Source organism: Dreissena polymorpha, chromosome 6, assembly GCF_020536995.1.
Source record: "Dreissena polymorpha isolate Duluth1 chromosome 6, UMN_Dpol_1.0, whole genome shotgun sequence".
In the NCBI taxonomy this organism is placed as follows: Eukaryota; Metazoa; Mollusca; class Bivalvia; order Myida; family Dreissenidae; genus Dreissena; species Dreissena polymorpha.
Window position 1 is genome coordinate 86,210,035 of NC_068360.1, and position 12,910 is coordinate 86,222,944.

General features: G+C 36.2%; 1 protein-coding gene across 3 annotated transcripts in view; it reads right to left on the reverse strand.

Annotated features, from left to right (window-relative positions):
• Positions 1–19: 19 nt before the first annotated feature.
• LOC127836325 (serine/threonine-protein kinase Nek3-like) overlaps positions 20–12,910 on the reverse strand; it is a 58,325-nt gene continuing 45,434 nt past the window's right edge. For all 3 annotated transcript variants that reach the window (XM_052362850.1, XM_052362852.1, XM_052362851.1), the window contains exons 3-11: positions 11,745–11,892; positions 10,922–10,974; positions 10,298–10,370; positions 8,955–9,105; positions 7,221–7,358; positions 5,442–5,946; positions 4,919–5,059; positions 4,166–4,286; positions 20–2,504 (exon numbers count right to left, since the gene is read on the reverse strand). In XM_052362850.1, the coding sequence (XP_052218810.1) occupies positions 2,242–2,504; positions 4,166–4,286; positions 4,919–5,059; positions 5,442–5,946; positions 7,221–7,358; positions 8,955–9,105; positions 10,298–10,370; positions 10,922–10,974; positions 11,745–11,892 (1,593 nt within the window). In that variant the 3' untranslated portion in view covers positions 20–2,241. The remainder of the gene's footprint in view (positions 2,505–4,165; positions 4,287–4,918; positions 5,060–5,441; positions 5,947–7,220; positions 7,359–8,954; positions 9,106–10,297; positions 10,371–10,921; positions 10,975–11,744; positions 11,893–12,910) is intronic.

Below are 12,910 nucleotides of genomic sequence, written 5' to 3' on the forward strand. Positions count from 1 at the left end.
ATAAACAAGTACAAAAATACAAATGACATCTTTATTTAACACAGAAATAAGGAAACGCATGTATGCAATACATGTACTTAAGAAGTATATTATGAATAGTTACAAACAATAAACAAAAATGCAAAACTGTACATAAACACTTCTTAAAATTACAACAGGCCAAAATTGTATGAACTAGAAATGTGCCCAATTGTCATGGATGCCTTCACTTTTAGCTTTTGTCTGAAAACTTCACTTGTGTCAGCAAAAATTGAACCAAAAAGTTCCACTTATTGAGTGATGCATGACGAAAGTTAAAAAATGTAATGGTATTTTTTTCTATAAAGGGCCACAACTTCACTTTGTAGAAAGCATTCAAAGCAAAATATGTAAGTGCACAAGTGAACATGCTGGTTAATACGTTTGTTAAGTTACAGCCCTTTCACTGATATACTTTTTGAGTTATGTGTGACGCAAGTTAAGATATGGATGTGCAAAAGTTTAATAATTTTCAGTAAATGTTCAGCCCTTTAGCAGCAGTACTCTGAGATAAGCGTGACACAAGAGAAACATGTAATTTTTTCATATAAAAACGGACTAATGTCTGCTGTGTCAAAAAACTGCAAGCCAAAATATTGAGGTGTGCACGTTCACAAGGCAGTTAATATGTATGTAAAGAATCAGCCCTCGAGCAGCAATAGTTTTTAAGTTTGATTCAACACAATTAACTATGTATTTTAGTCTAAAAAGGTGTCATAACTTTGTTAAAAATTAAAATATCATAACCCAAATATAAAGATTCTCAAGTTCACATTGTGATTAACTCTTTCAGTGCGGGAACCGAATTTTGAAGGCCTTTGCAAACAGTTTGGATCCAGATGAGACGCCACAAAACGTGGCGTCTCATCAGGATCCAAACTGTTTGCTATTCTGATAGTATTCTTTGAAAAAAATCGAAGAAAATGCTAATTTTAGAAATTCAGCAGACAACACTTTAGCAGAAGACAAATTTCCCAGCATGCAAAGGGTTAATCTGTTAGTAAAGTTTTAGACCTCTGCCAAATAAACCTTATTGAGTTTGGCACAACACAATGTTGAAAATATCTGCACCAAAATAGGGAGGGGCAAAAGTTCACAAGCTGGATAATATATTTGCAAAGTTAATTCCTTCTAGCACCAATTCTGTCTTAACAAGTAAAACAAAAAAGTGGAAGCAGACAGACACGTACAAGGATGAGTATACATGACCCCTTCACCCTCATAAAGTGGGGGCATACAAAGTCAATATGCCATTCCAGGTCCAGCCAGGTCCAGTGTAAGACAAAGAGGTCAAATAAATCAAAAGAGTAATAATACACTGAACACTTAAAGAACTGTAGGACTTACCAAATATGCAATGTAAACTATATCTTTGAGCATGACAGGTAAACACATTATACAATTAAGTACAACAAGCAAATTTGTTGAATTGATATCTCCCGCCTTATATATTTATTATGAATGGGTGCAAATATTTTGATGTATGGTATAATCCTAACAAAATAAGGCATATTTACTACAAACTGGTAAATTTAACCTCGGTGTGTGACTTTGGCTCAGTATCAAGAACATTCTCAACTGGGCATAATGCATGTGCATAACGTGTCATCCCAGATTAGCCTGTGCAATCTGCACAGGCTAATCAGGGACGACACTTTCCTTTTTTATGTCAATTTGTTTAAATGAAGTCTCTACTTAGCAAAAATCCAATTTAGACGAAAAGTGTCATCCCTGATTAGCCTGTGCAGACTGCAAAGGCTAATCTGGGACGACACTTTATGCACAAGCATTATGCCCAGTGTCAAGAACATTCTCTATTTGTTAACTCAACTCAAAAGACGAGTATTGAGAATATCGGCCATTAAACCAAAAAAGGAGCAGGTAGCATTACTCTTCTATGTCACTTCAGAACCTTCTAGTATCACACACCTAAAGTGTAAATTCATCAGGTGTTTCTCAAAACTATATAACTGTCTGACCTTACCAACGAACTAGGGCTTCCCCTGCCTTGATTTTTTAAAAGCCAATTTTGACTTGCCTTGGCAAATTACTCATTTGATTATTTTACAAGTATTTATAAAGGAATAGATTAAGCAAAATAGAATTTGCTATAGCCAAATTGATCCGATAGAAGCCATTGGCTAATTTGGAAAATGACAGTTAAGCCCTGATTATGCTGTAATATAGAAAACTGACTAAACTAAACAAAGCTCTACAACACGGTCACATGACCAGCACCATACACACAAGGGGCAGCAATTCAAACTCAGTCTCACTAAGGGTCCCCTGCAGCCCTGCGTACCCCTGCCCATCTTCCAACACGCACTGTGACACGCGAGCCAGCATGTCACGAGCCTGCGCAGGGCCGAGGTAGTGGACCAGTTCCTGGTAGAGGGCCTGCTTGGTGTGCGCTGCGCCGTGTCGGTACAGCGAGAGCGCGTCCACCAGGGCCCTGTGGCTGGTCTGGCGCAGCTGGTGGCCTTTGTCTGGGGAAATCAGTTTCTCAATGAGCCTCAATCCCAAAGTAAACAGCTTTAACCCTTTACCACTTAGATACTTATTTTGACGTATTTGTAGTCCCTTAAAAAGTTGAATTTAATTAACTGCCTTTCTCACTAGTTCCAAGTTTTAAAGGTTTCAGTTCCAACCCCTAGATACTGATGAGCAGCAAACAGCATAAAACCTGAACAGACTGCGAGTTACTCGCAAGCTGTTCTGGTTTTATGCTGTTTGCACATAGCCATTTTCACTTTGCTTCTGAGAGGGAAAGGGTTAAGCTATGTGTCTGTTAATGGTTTTATCAACTTGTTCTAGTAACTGGTATTATAATTTTAACCTTGTTCTGGGAAAACTGGGCTTAATGCATGTGCATAGTGTTGTCCCAGATTAGCCTGTGCAGTCTGCAGGAAGACACTTTTGGCCTAAACTGGAAGAAGAGACTTCCTTTAAACTAAAAATACCATACAAGCCAAAATCAACATACCTGATTAGCCTGTGCATATTGCACAGGCTGCTCTGGTTTGACACTTTGCACAAGTGCAGTTAGCCCAGTTTTCCCAGCGAGCGGCTCAAATGATAATGACATTTACTGGACTGAGTTGCTGAAACTTTTAACAGCCAAATAGCTTACAGCTAGTAACTTTGGATTCTGGTTGTTTTTGTAAATTTTATGTTAAACCTATGTTGTGTTTTTATTTTGAACAAATATGCATGCCAATATGAAGTTAAAATGTGTTCTTATCATGACGCTTGTTTTATTTACGATTGTAAAAACAAACAGAAAGCTTAATAAGCTGTTAAAGTTTTGAATGCTGGGTCCTGTTGACTTTGTGTATGCCATGTGCTTGGTTTCATGTCTAATTGTAATGCTTATTGGTAATTTTCCTTAAATCAAAAAAATTGTTGTCATGATAAGAATGCTCTCCTGTGGGTGGTATTCCAGAAACATCTTAAGTCATTTCTTAAATAATTTCAATTAAGTTCAAAATTACAATGTTTTGTTTTTCTTTACTAAACAAGGAAACAGGTTTTTTTTGGTATTCCTAAAATAACATTGGGATAATGATGTTATTTAAATGTATATCTTGATGCCAATCTATTGCAATATGAAATGAAACACTTAAGAAAATTTCCCAATTTAAGGATAAGAATAAAATTTAACTTAAGATGCTTCTGGAATACGACCCCTGATGACAGAACAGGAGTTTGACTTTGTATTTAAATCTGATCAGTTTCAAATGTTCAGACAACATAATTTGTTAGTATTTCTCTGTGGCATGTTTCGACTGACAGGCCTTCTTTCTATGTAACATCAGCTGCAAACTGTTGATTGTTTATATCGAAATGAAGTATAAATGAGCCGCGTTCTGAAAAAATTGGGCTTCATGCATCTGCGTAAAATGTCGTCCCAGATTAGCCTGTGCAGTACGCACAGGCTAATCAGGGACGACACTTTCCACTTTTATGGTATTTTTAGTTTCAAGGAAGTCCCTCCTTACCGAAAATCAAGTTTAGGCAGAAAGTGTCGTCCCTGATTAGCCTGTGCGAATGAAATGAAGTATAAGATAAATAAATAGCTGTCATATATTTCTCCACATTTTGGGTGTTAAAATGTTGTCACTTTTAATAGTGACAGATTGTCTGTTACCAATTGTGTAAGTCCTGGAGTCCACACAAGGCTTGTTGGTTTGGTCTTTGAGAGGGGAAAAAACCTCGTCATCCCCTGCTTCACTTGGATTGTCTCCCCTATATGAAACGCTACCAGAAGACTGAAACAAAAACATGGCGTTTTGAGCGGAACATCCAATATGAATATAAAAATAATCACTACAACATGCTTTTCTTAAAGAATATTTCAAGAATATACATAATGGGTGGTCCATACACACGGATTCTCTGCTGATTGCCAAATAAGGCAAAATTGTTCAAGTGGCGACAGTTTTTAACTATTTTTGTATCTAAATCTTTCAACAAAAAAGTGTAGCCAATTTTTTTTTGAGCAACAAAGTGGGTTTATTTCTCAGAAAATGTAAAATTTGGTGTCAATTGTTGAAAATGGTAGTTGACCCCCGATTATTCATAAGCACATGCAATTTACAACTAATATTTAGTATTTGCTATGTATGCAGGATTGGATTTATTATACATCAAAGAATTCTGTAATATCAATTCTGAAAACTTTGTCATTGAGAATATCTTTTGCTTGAAAAAGTTTTATAATTGTTAAAAACACAAAATGTGAACATAAGACTGCAGGGCCCATATTCACAAAGTACCTTAGGATAATTTTAAATTAAGTTGCACTTAAGAGAAAATTTCAGATCAAATTACGGAATTTCATGAATTTAAGGAATTTCCTTAGGTTTTCCCAGAACAATATGGGCATAGGACAATATGTTACCTGTGATTTCACAGTAAAAGCCTCTGTCACAGAAACAGAGAAGCGTTGCTGTCTGATTGTGTTGGACAGCGCCGGGGAGGCAGCCGACAACTTCCTGAATGCCGAATCCTTGATTGTGTATGTTCGGGACCCTTTAGATGCCTGAATAACAATGCATGAGTATATGCAACAATTCAGAATGACTAAAAAGGCAAAACTTATGCTGTTTGTTTTTTACCAGACTTGCAAGATTCCCATGTTCAAATAGGGATACTTTCAAAACTTGCTGTCAGTTCTACAGAAGAAAATAAAAAATAAAAAAATTCGTTCATATCTAACCTTATTTGCAAATATAAATAACTGGATTAATATTATTTTTACCCAGCTAAAGATCAATCAAAGCATAATAACTAGTAGTTATTAAAAAAGGTGAAAGTAGTCAATAGTGAATTATATTTGCATAGAATAAGATTTTGAAAAAAAACACAAAAAAACAACAACAACAACACTATGCCATTTTGCCAAAATCGAGAAACAAATGTACCTGAATTTCAGCAGCATTATCTGTTTGATTGCCCACAATGTTTCGATTGGGTACTTGGCGGTCATTGCAGTTCAGGTCATTATTTCTCCCATCCAAATTATCTATCAGTTGGTTCCCATTCTGACCCCCACCTCCATCTTCCACTATATTCCTGTAAACTCTACCATCGTCCACGATATTCCTGTTATCTCTATCACTACCAGGAGCAGACACACTTGCAGCCTTTCCCTTTGACTTCTCAATGTTTACCACACACTGTTTAACCAAATTCTTTTTCTCAGTTGGTTTCGTGACACTCGCTGACCTTTTGCTCTCACTTTGATTGGCCTCCCATCTGTCCAGTGACCTAGACCTTGACCTTCGATACTCAGCATTCTTGTTTCTAAGGGGAGTCACTGTGCTGGCCAGTTCTGGCAGGTCCAGTATTTGCTTGGCTGTGTAGCGTTCTGCCACATTCACCACTAGAAGTCTACACAGTATGGGCTCAATCATGTCTGTGTACTGGCTTAAAAGTAACAACAAACATGGATGCTTTATTTTTCTAAATACCAAATACTTTAATCATTTTCAGTATTCTAAAAACCAAACATTGCAAAGAACAAGATGTTTTTGTGGTCAATATGTTTTTGACAATTGTAACTTATAAGGCAAATGGTTTAAGCCTTTTATTTCTAGCAAATAAATAAAAACTGTTACACATAAAAAATATTGGCATAAAATGCATGTTTAACTAACTTAAGAAAACATACAAAAAGGCATATTTTGAAAATTACATAAAACTGGACATTTGTTTTCGAAACAAAATGAGTAATGCACCACAAATCAAAATAGATTCTCTCTATGCATAAAGAAGTTGTATTCCAGACAAGAATTTTACCTTTGAACTTCATGTGTAACCTTGACCTTGAACACAAGAGGCTTGTAATGCAGTGTGTGGCACATTATTTGGTCTTTGTTACAAACTGTGCCAAATTATTTCAAAATTGTCAAAAGGACTTTGCAGTCACGGTAATGACAAGAATAGGCACATAAATTCACTATAGATAAAAAAACATTTCCAACTTTAAATGAAAACTTTATCTTGTCCCTGAAACCTGCTCTTCGCATGTCGTAGTGGATATGGTTACTGCCTAGCAACTGGGAGGTTGTGGGTTTGATCCCCACTGTGGGAGCGTTTTTTTAGATCTTCCCCATAGACACCAAGTACTGATTCAAGGCCCAGGAAATGGACTTGAGAGCGTTTCAAATAAAACTAAGGCTTTCTATGCAATCAAGCTTAAATTTAAAGGTTAAAACTAAACCTGCTTTTGAAACAGTTGTTTGAAATTTTACCCATTTCTCTATATGCATTTAGATGTTTTGTTTGGGATCGATTTGACCTTTGAACTCCTAGCTTGACATTGACCTTGATTTAATGAGGCTCGCATTTATCAAAAAACAGTGACTTGATATGATGATCATTTGTGCCAATTTATTTTGTAAATTCCATCTTGCACAATAATGTTATGGGCAGGACATTACAACGAGCTTTCACTATATAGACATTAGGAATATGCCAAAGTTTAAAGTGTTCACTGTGACCTTGGCCTTTATGATAGAGGCATTGTTGTTAAATTGCTATTGAAGGTGACGCTACCTTTTGATAAGGTGATTATTTGTGTTGATTTCTTTTCAAATCCCATTAAGCAAGATAGAGTTGTGGGCCAGATACGAAACTTTCCAACCAAACAACTAACAGCAGCTCATTAATATCTCTTATCAGCACTTTGTAGGACTCACCTTGGTAAAGGTTCATATTCAGCCTTGAGTATTTTGGCGACAAGGGAGTCAAACATCTGTGCGTGGAAGGGCACTTGAAGGGCGCACATCTCAAACAGCAGGCAGCCTGCAGCCCACATATCACTGCGGTCGTTGTAGCTGAACACAGGTCAAGGACATATGCCTTCTAAACAGCAATCATTGAAATTAGCTGTTCAACCAGCAAGCCCAAAATCTTGTATTTTTAGGTTACACCACACTTATAGCATCCAATGTGTATTTGCCAGGGTAAAATGACTGATATTCTGACAACCAGTGGATTTAACAGCTTTATGACTGTTTGGTAAGTAATGTATGACACATTTGAGAGCCCAAGATTAAACATGAGAAGGGTTAGCAAATGCCAATATGTGGCTATATACTATAAGCATGCTGTAATGTATTGGTGACCTTGGTATTTACAGAAACACTAATGCCTGGCTCAAGTTACCACGGGAAATTTGAAAGGGCATCAAATTTAATCATTTAAAGTTTTTCTGTTATAAACAATTAAGGGGTGCGATAAAAGTCGGATTATGTAGTTCTGGAAGTGACTGCAAGTGAAGCCAAAATGCATTTTAATGTTGAAAATTGGAATAATGCCCACCAAAAGACTACAGTTTGGGGGTGAAAATGAACAGTAAATATTGGAAATAAATTCTGAATGTATGAAAAAAGATCCTTTCCTGCAATTTTGTGTCAGCCACAGTTACTATTCTGAAAATGTGTTTGCGGTTGATGAGACGTTTGGATGCTTGACACCCAAGAAAGCATACAAGAAAATGTTAAAATTGAGAATCTGAGCAACCCCGACCACAGATTAACCCTTTCCCACTCATAAGCAAAGTAAAGAGTAACTCACAGTCTGTTCAGGTTTTATGCTGTTTGCTATACTCATCAGTATCTAAGGGTTAGAAATAAAGCCTTTAAAACTTGAATATAGCAGAGGTCAAGATCATATTCTATGGGTCAGGTGTCTGATTCAGATTCATGAAACCAACCATTTCTAATGCCAATTAATGTAATAATAAATTCATATTCATGAACATAAGTAAGCAATGTGGTTGCTGAACCATGCTTGCTCACTTAAAAAGAATGATACCAAACATTAAAAAAAATCTAAACATAAAAACAATATTATTCACAATATAGAATTGCAAAAACAGGAACACCAACTACACTGCAAAGAAAGACATGAAGACGCATTTGAAACAGGAATTAACACTAAAATCCAGTACCATCTGTTCTATTCTCTTTTTTTTGCTCAGCTCTGATGATGACATTTGATTGTAGGTTCACCTGACTGTTGCCAAGGTTCACCTGACTGTTGCCAAGGTTCACCTGACTGTTGCCAAGGTTCACCTGACTGTTGCCAAGGTTCACCTGACTGTTGCCAAGTTTCACCTGACTGTTGCCAAGGTTCACCTGACTGTTGCCATGGTTCACCTGACTGTTGCCAAGGTTCACCTGACTGTTGCCAAGGTTCCCCTGACTGTTGCCAAGGTTTCCCTGACTGTTGCCATGGTTACCCTGACTGTTGCCAAGGTTCACCTGACTGTTGCCACGGTTGGTCAATTTGCAGACATTTACAAATTCAGCTTAAAGAGCATTCCTCCTCAAACTCAGGGTTGAGTAAGACTCAAAAACAAACAAAAAACTTCTGTGAACACCACATAAAGCACTATGGTCAAACTTGTCTAAGAAATTAAAGGATACGGTTTCCCCTCACATATCTCGGGGCTGATGTAGAGTGGGGTACCAATCCTAGTCGAGGCCAAGTCCTCGTTGATGAGATGTCGAGCTATCCCGAAGTCTCCCAGCTTGACAATACCTGACAGTGTGAGGAACACGTTCTGGGGCTTCAAATCTGCAATAGTGCAAACCTGGCTCAGTTTTGGTCCTAACAAGGGCTAATATGTCATAAAATAAAGAATATTCTTAAAATTGGACTATTGAATAATTGTTTCAATTTGTTTCAAAATTAGCAGTAACCACCTCTATGAATATCATTCTTCATGTAGAACATTTTGTTCATGACTTAATAACCAGCATGCTTGTATATTTTTAAATGGTTCAAAGTACATGTTTATTCCTTATTACTAAGTCTAAGTATCGCTTTGTGAATACGGGCCCAGGTCTTTCTTGTGAATTGCTTTGTGACCGTACGATTTTTCGAAATATTATTTCTGACTGTTCGGTTTTAAAATGTTACAGTCAAAATAATAATGGAAAAAAATGAAGCAACAACATCTGATGCATACTGAAAATGTCAGGCTGCTATTCAGATTTGACTCTACTTGTTGAATCTAGGGAAAGTCCTGGTTCTCATCATTGCACGAATCAAATAGTAATCATCTTAATGCATCAAATGTTTCATTTTATATTGAATATTTTCATGTCTGCCTTTATTTTTTATAATAGCAGTTTTTTTGCAGGAATATGGCCCATTAAGAAATGTATACTAGTATTATACGAATCTTACGTATGTTTTTCGGCTTGAAAGTTTACAGCTTTAGCTATATTATATATACATAGTTTCAATTGAACATCTGTAGTAATAACACATATATATGCTTGTTGCAAGAAAACTTTAAACTAACTTTCAACTTGCAGTAAAACCTTCACCTGACATCTAAGTACAAAAGGGAGCATGGTCCCGCTAAAAGGCTAGTCAAAGTAATAGGTATTGTTTAATATTGTTTATGTCAATATCTGTATTAAATTTAGAGCCATAAAGAAGTTGCAAATGTTAACAAAAAATGTCTAGTCAGTGACCTCACACAATGACCCCAAACACATGTGTACAGTGTTAGTCAAATACCTGAACTACAAAGAGTGATAAGGAGATGTATGTTTTCCTAAATGAGAGTGTTATGCGGGCGAAGACTTCAATAAACGAGTGAGTAGAATAGCTAAGACTATTATGTTAATAGTCAAGCTAATGATAGGCAAATTACATTTTATATATGATTTCATGATCAACGACAGTTCACAAGGAAATTGAGCTTAGAGGTTGGAGTGAATATGGTCAATATAAGCCCTCAAGTATGACCCGTTACCTCTGTGCAGGAACTTCTTGCTGTGGATGTACTCCAAGGCCAGCACTACTTGCAGGAACCAGTCCAGCACAGTCTAAAGGCAACCAGAACAGGCTGGTACAAATAACTACATAGTCCTATTTCTTGAGAAAGGGATTGAATTGTCAATGTCAAACGTAAAATCAAAGATACTACTCCAGGGAAGCATTATACATGGGGCGTGCTGTGTGAAAAGGGGGTTTAATGCATGTGCGTAAAGTGTCGTCCCACATTAGCCTGTGCAGTCCGCACAGGCTTATCAGGGACGACACTTTCCGCCTTTTGGATTTTATCTAAGAAGAGACTATCTTCAAACGAAAAATACATTTAAAGTGTCTTCCCTGAATCTGGGACCGCACTTTACACACATGCATTAAACCCCCTTTTCACACAGCACAGCCCATATGCTGGTATTTTTCCGTTAGTAAGAAACATATCATTTGTTACTAAAAGCCATAAAATATTTATAAGTGTTCAGATATTATTTTGTCAATTAGACATTTTCAATTTTCAAATAAATGACGTGTTTGAAAAGGCATAATACAAGATATTCAGTGGCTAATAATGACTTTGTATATGTATAACCTATCAGTTAACTGTACTGACCTCCTGTGGAAAATGAATGCCATTCTGCTTCTCTATCTTCTGGCTCAAGTCACCTGGAATGTGAACAATGGCGTCTTGTTACTAGAAATATTCACAATGCAGACTTGGATTGCAACAATGAGTTAATGTCCCTTTTATGAGTTAAATTGTGTTTTTTTAAATATATTTCCTTCACCTTAAAATGCAAGCTTGAACCCACAAATGGTTTGCATTGACCATTCAAATGTGGTTACCCCAAAATATTCCATGTGTGGTTTTCCAGGCATGCATTTGCAATTGTATCTTTTATAAAGAACAGCTCTCTGATTTAAACAAAAATTGTTTGAAATGTGAATTTGTTGTAAATTCAAGCTAAAAATATTAGTAATTTCTTTATGATAACAATATGTACAACAGATCAAAACCAATCTGTGAGCAAAGTCTGTTTTGTTCAAGAGTGTGGCTGTAACATAGTGTGCAGGATTCTAAAACAGTAGGAAACATATTAATTTTACAGACATATATTTGTTGCTAGGCATTTGTATCACTGCTTCAACAAGGTAACTATAACTTGCATTAATGATAAATTTTTAAAGAATTAATTTTTTAATGTAACAATATTTATATAAGTAATAATAAATTATTTTTACATTCCTGACATATGAAACTATATATTTTGTCTGTTGCACAAAAGCAGGGCACAATCTCTGCAGCTATTGAATTAATATCAACTACCTGCCTGGGTAGGCTTAACATAGAATAAAATGTTCAAGCCTCATTTTCACAACAAGTGAATAGTATTAGGAACAGAATAAAGGTTGTGTGCATAAAGCAAGATACGTACCACCGCTAGCGTACTCCATGACGATGTTAAGACAGCCGTCGCTGACGTATGCCTGGATATACCTGACTATGTTGACATGGTAACAGATGCTCAACATCCAGACCTCCACCACACATCGGTCCATCTCCTTCTTGCCCAGGCCAGATATCTTAAATGTGTCAACAATATTGTTTCATTAAGATAAGCTTATGCTCACAATTTTTATTTTGCAAGTATACACATAAATATTAATAATGTTGTATCACAATGTCTCAATTTCTCAATCACATTGTCTAATACAAAGTTTGTGAGATTATGAGTCTTTGTTCACAATTTTCATTGTTTATGTATATATATATAATCATTAATTAATTATGTGGTAAAGACAATTCACACTTTGAATTAATTAAATCATGGTATGCCATATATAAGCCTTGTCATGGGAAAATGGGTCTTATACCATATGCAGCCTGTGCAATCTTGCAGTTTAGTCAGGAGCTACCCTGCCTGCTAAGGAGACTACAAAACTTTGCATGACTTTGTAACGGATCTTGAAGAGACTACCCAATTGCGTAGGCTGGTCTGGAGTTACAATGGCCTTATATGGCATTAGACCCATTTTCATATGATGCTGCTCATATTGCTGAATAAAGCTTACTGATTGATTGGAATTTTTTTTTCTTGCCAAAAGTCCATTGATTTGGGGACAAACTAATTAAATAAAACTGTTTATTCTTAATCAAATTAAATGAACAAAATCATATGAGGCGCGCCGCGAGAAAACCAGGCTAAATGACATTGATGACGTTATTGGGAAAACCCGCTTTGACCGACGACATTGTTTTACCCGGGAAATATTTTAGAATTTGGTTTAAAAATAGTTATTCGCGGAATTGTTGTGATTTTCGAAATAACATGATGGATGAATAAATGGAGGTTAGTATTTGGTAGCTCATGATTGTAGTGTTACACGTATGAAAGTTTCTGTTTGAAATATGTTAATTTCTATCGCTTCAATAACATGAACCGTCTGAAGTGAAAGTAAAACAATATGTTGCAGTTTTGCTCAATAGCGCTAAGAAATCTAGTAAACTGCTCTATCCAAATTGAAAGCCATGATAGTTTTTAAATGCGTTATAAAACTGTATTATTTCTGCACATTTGTAGTTTGCAAGCATATTTAAATA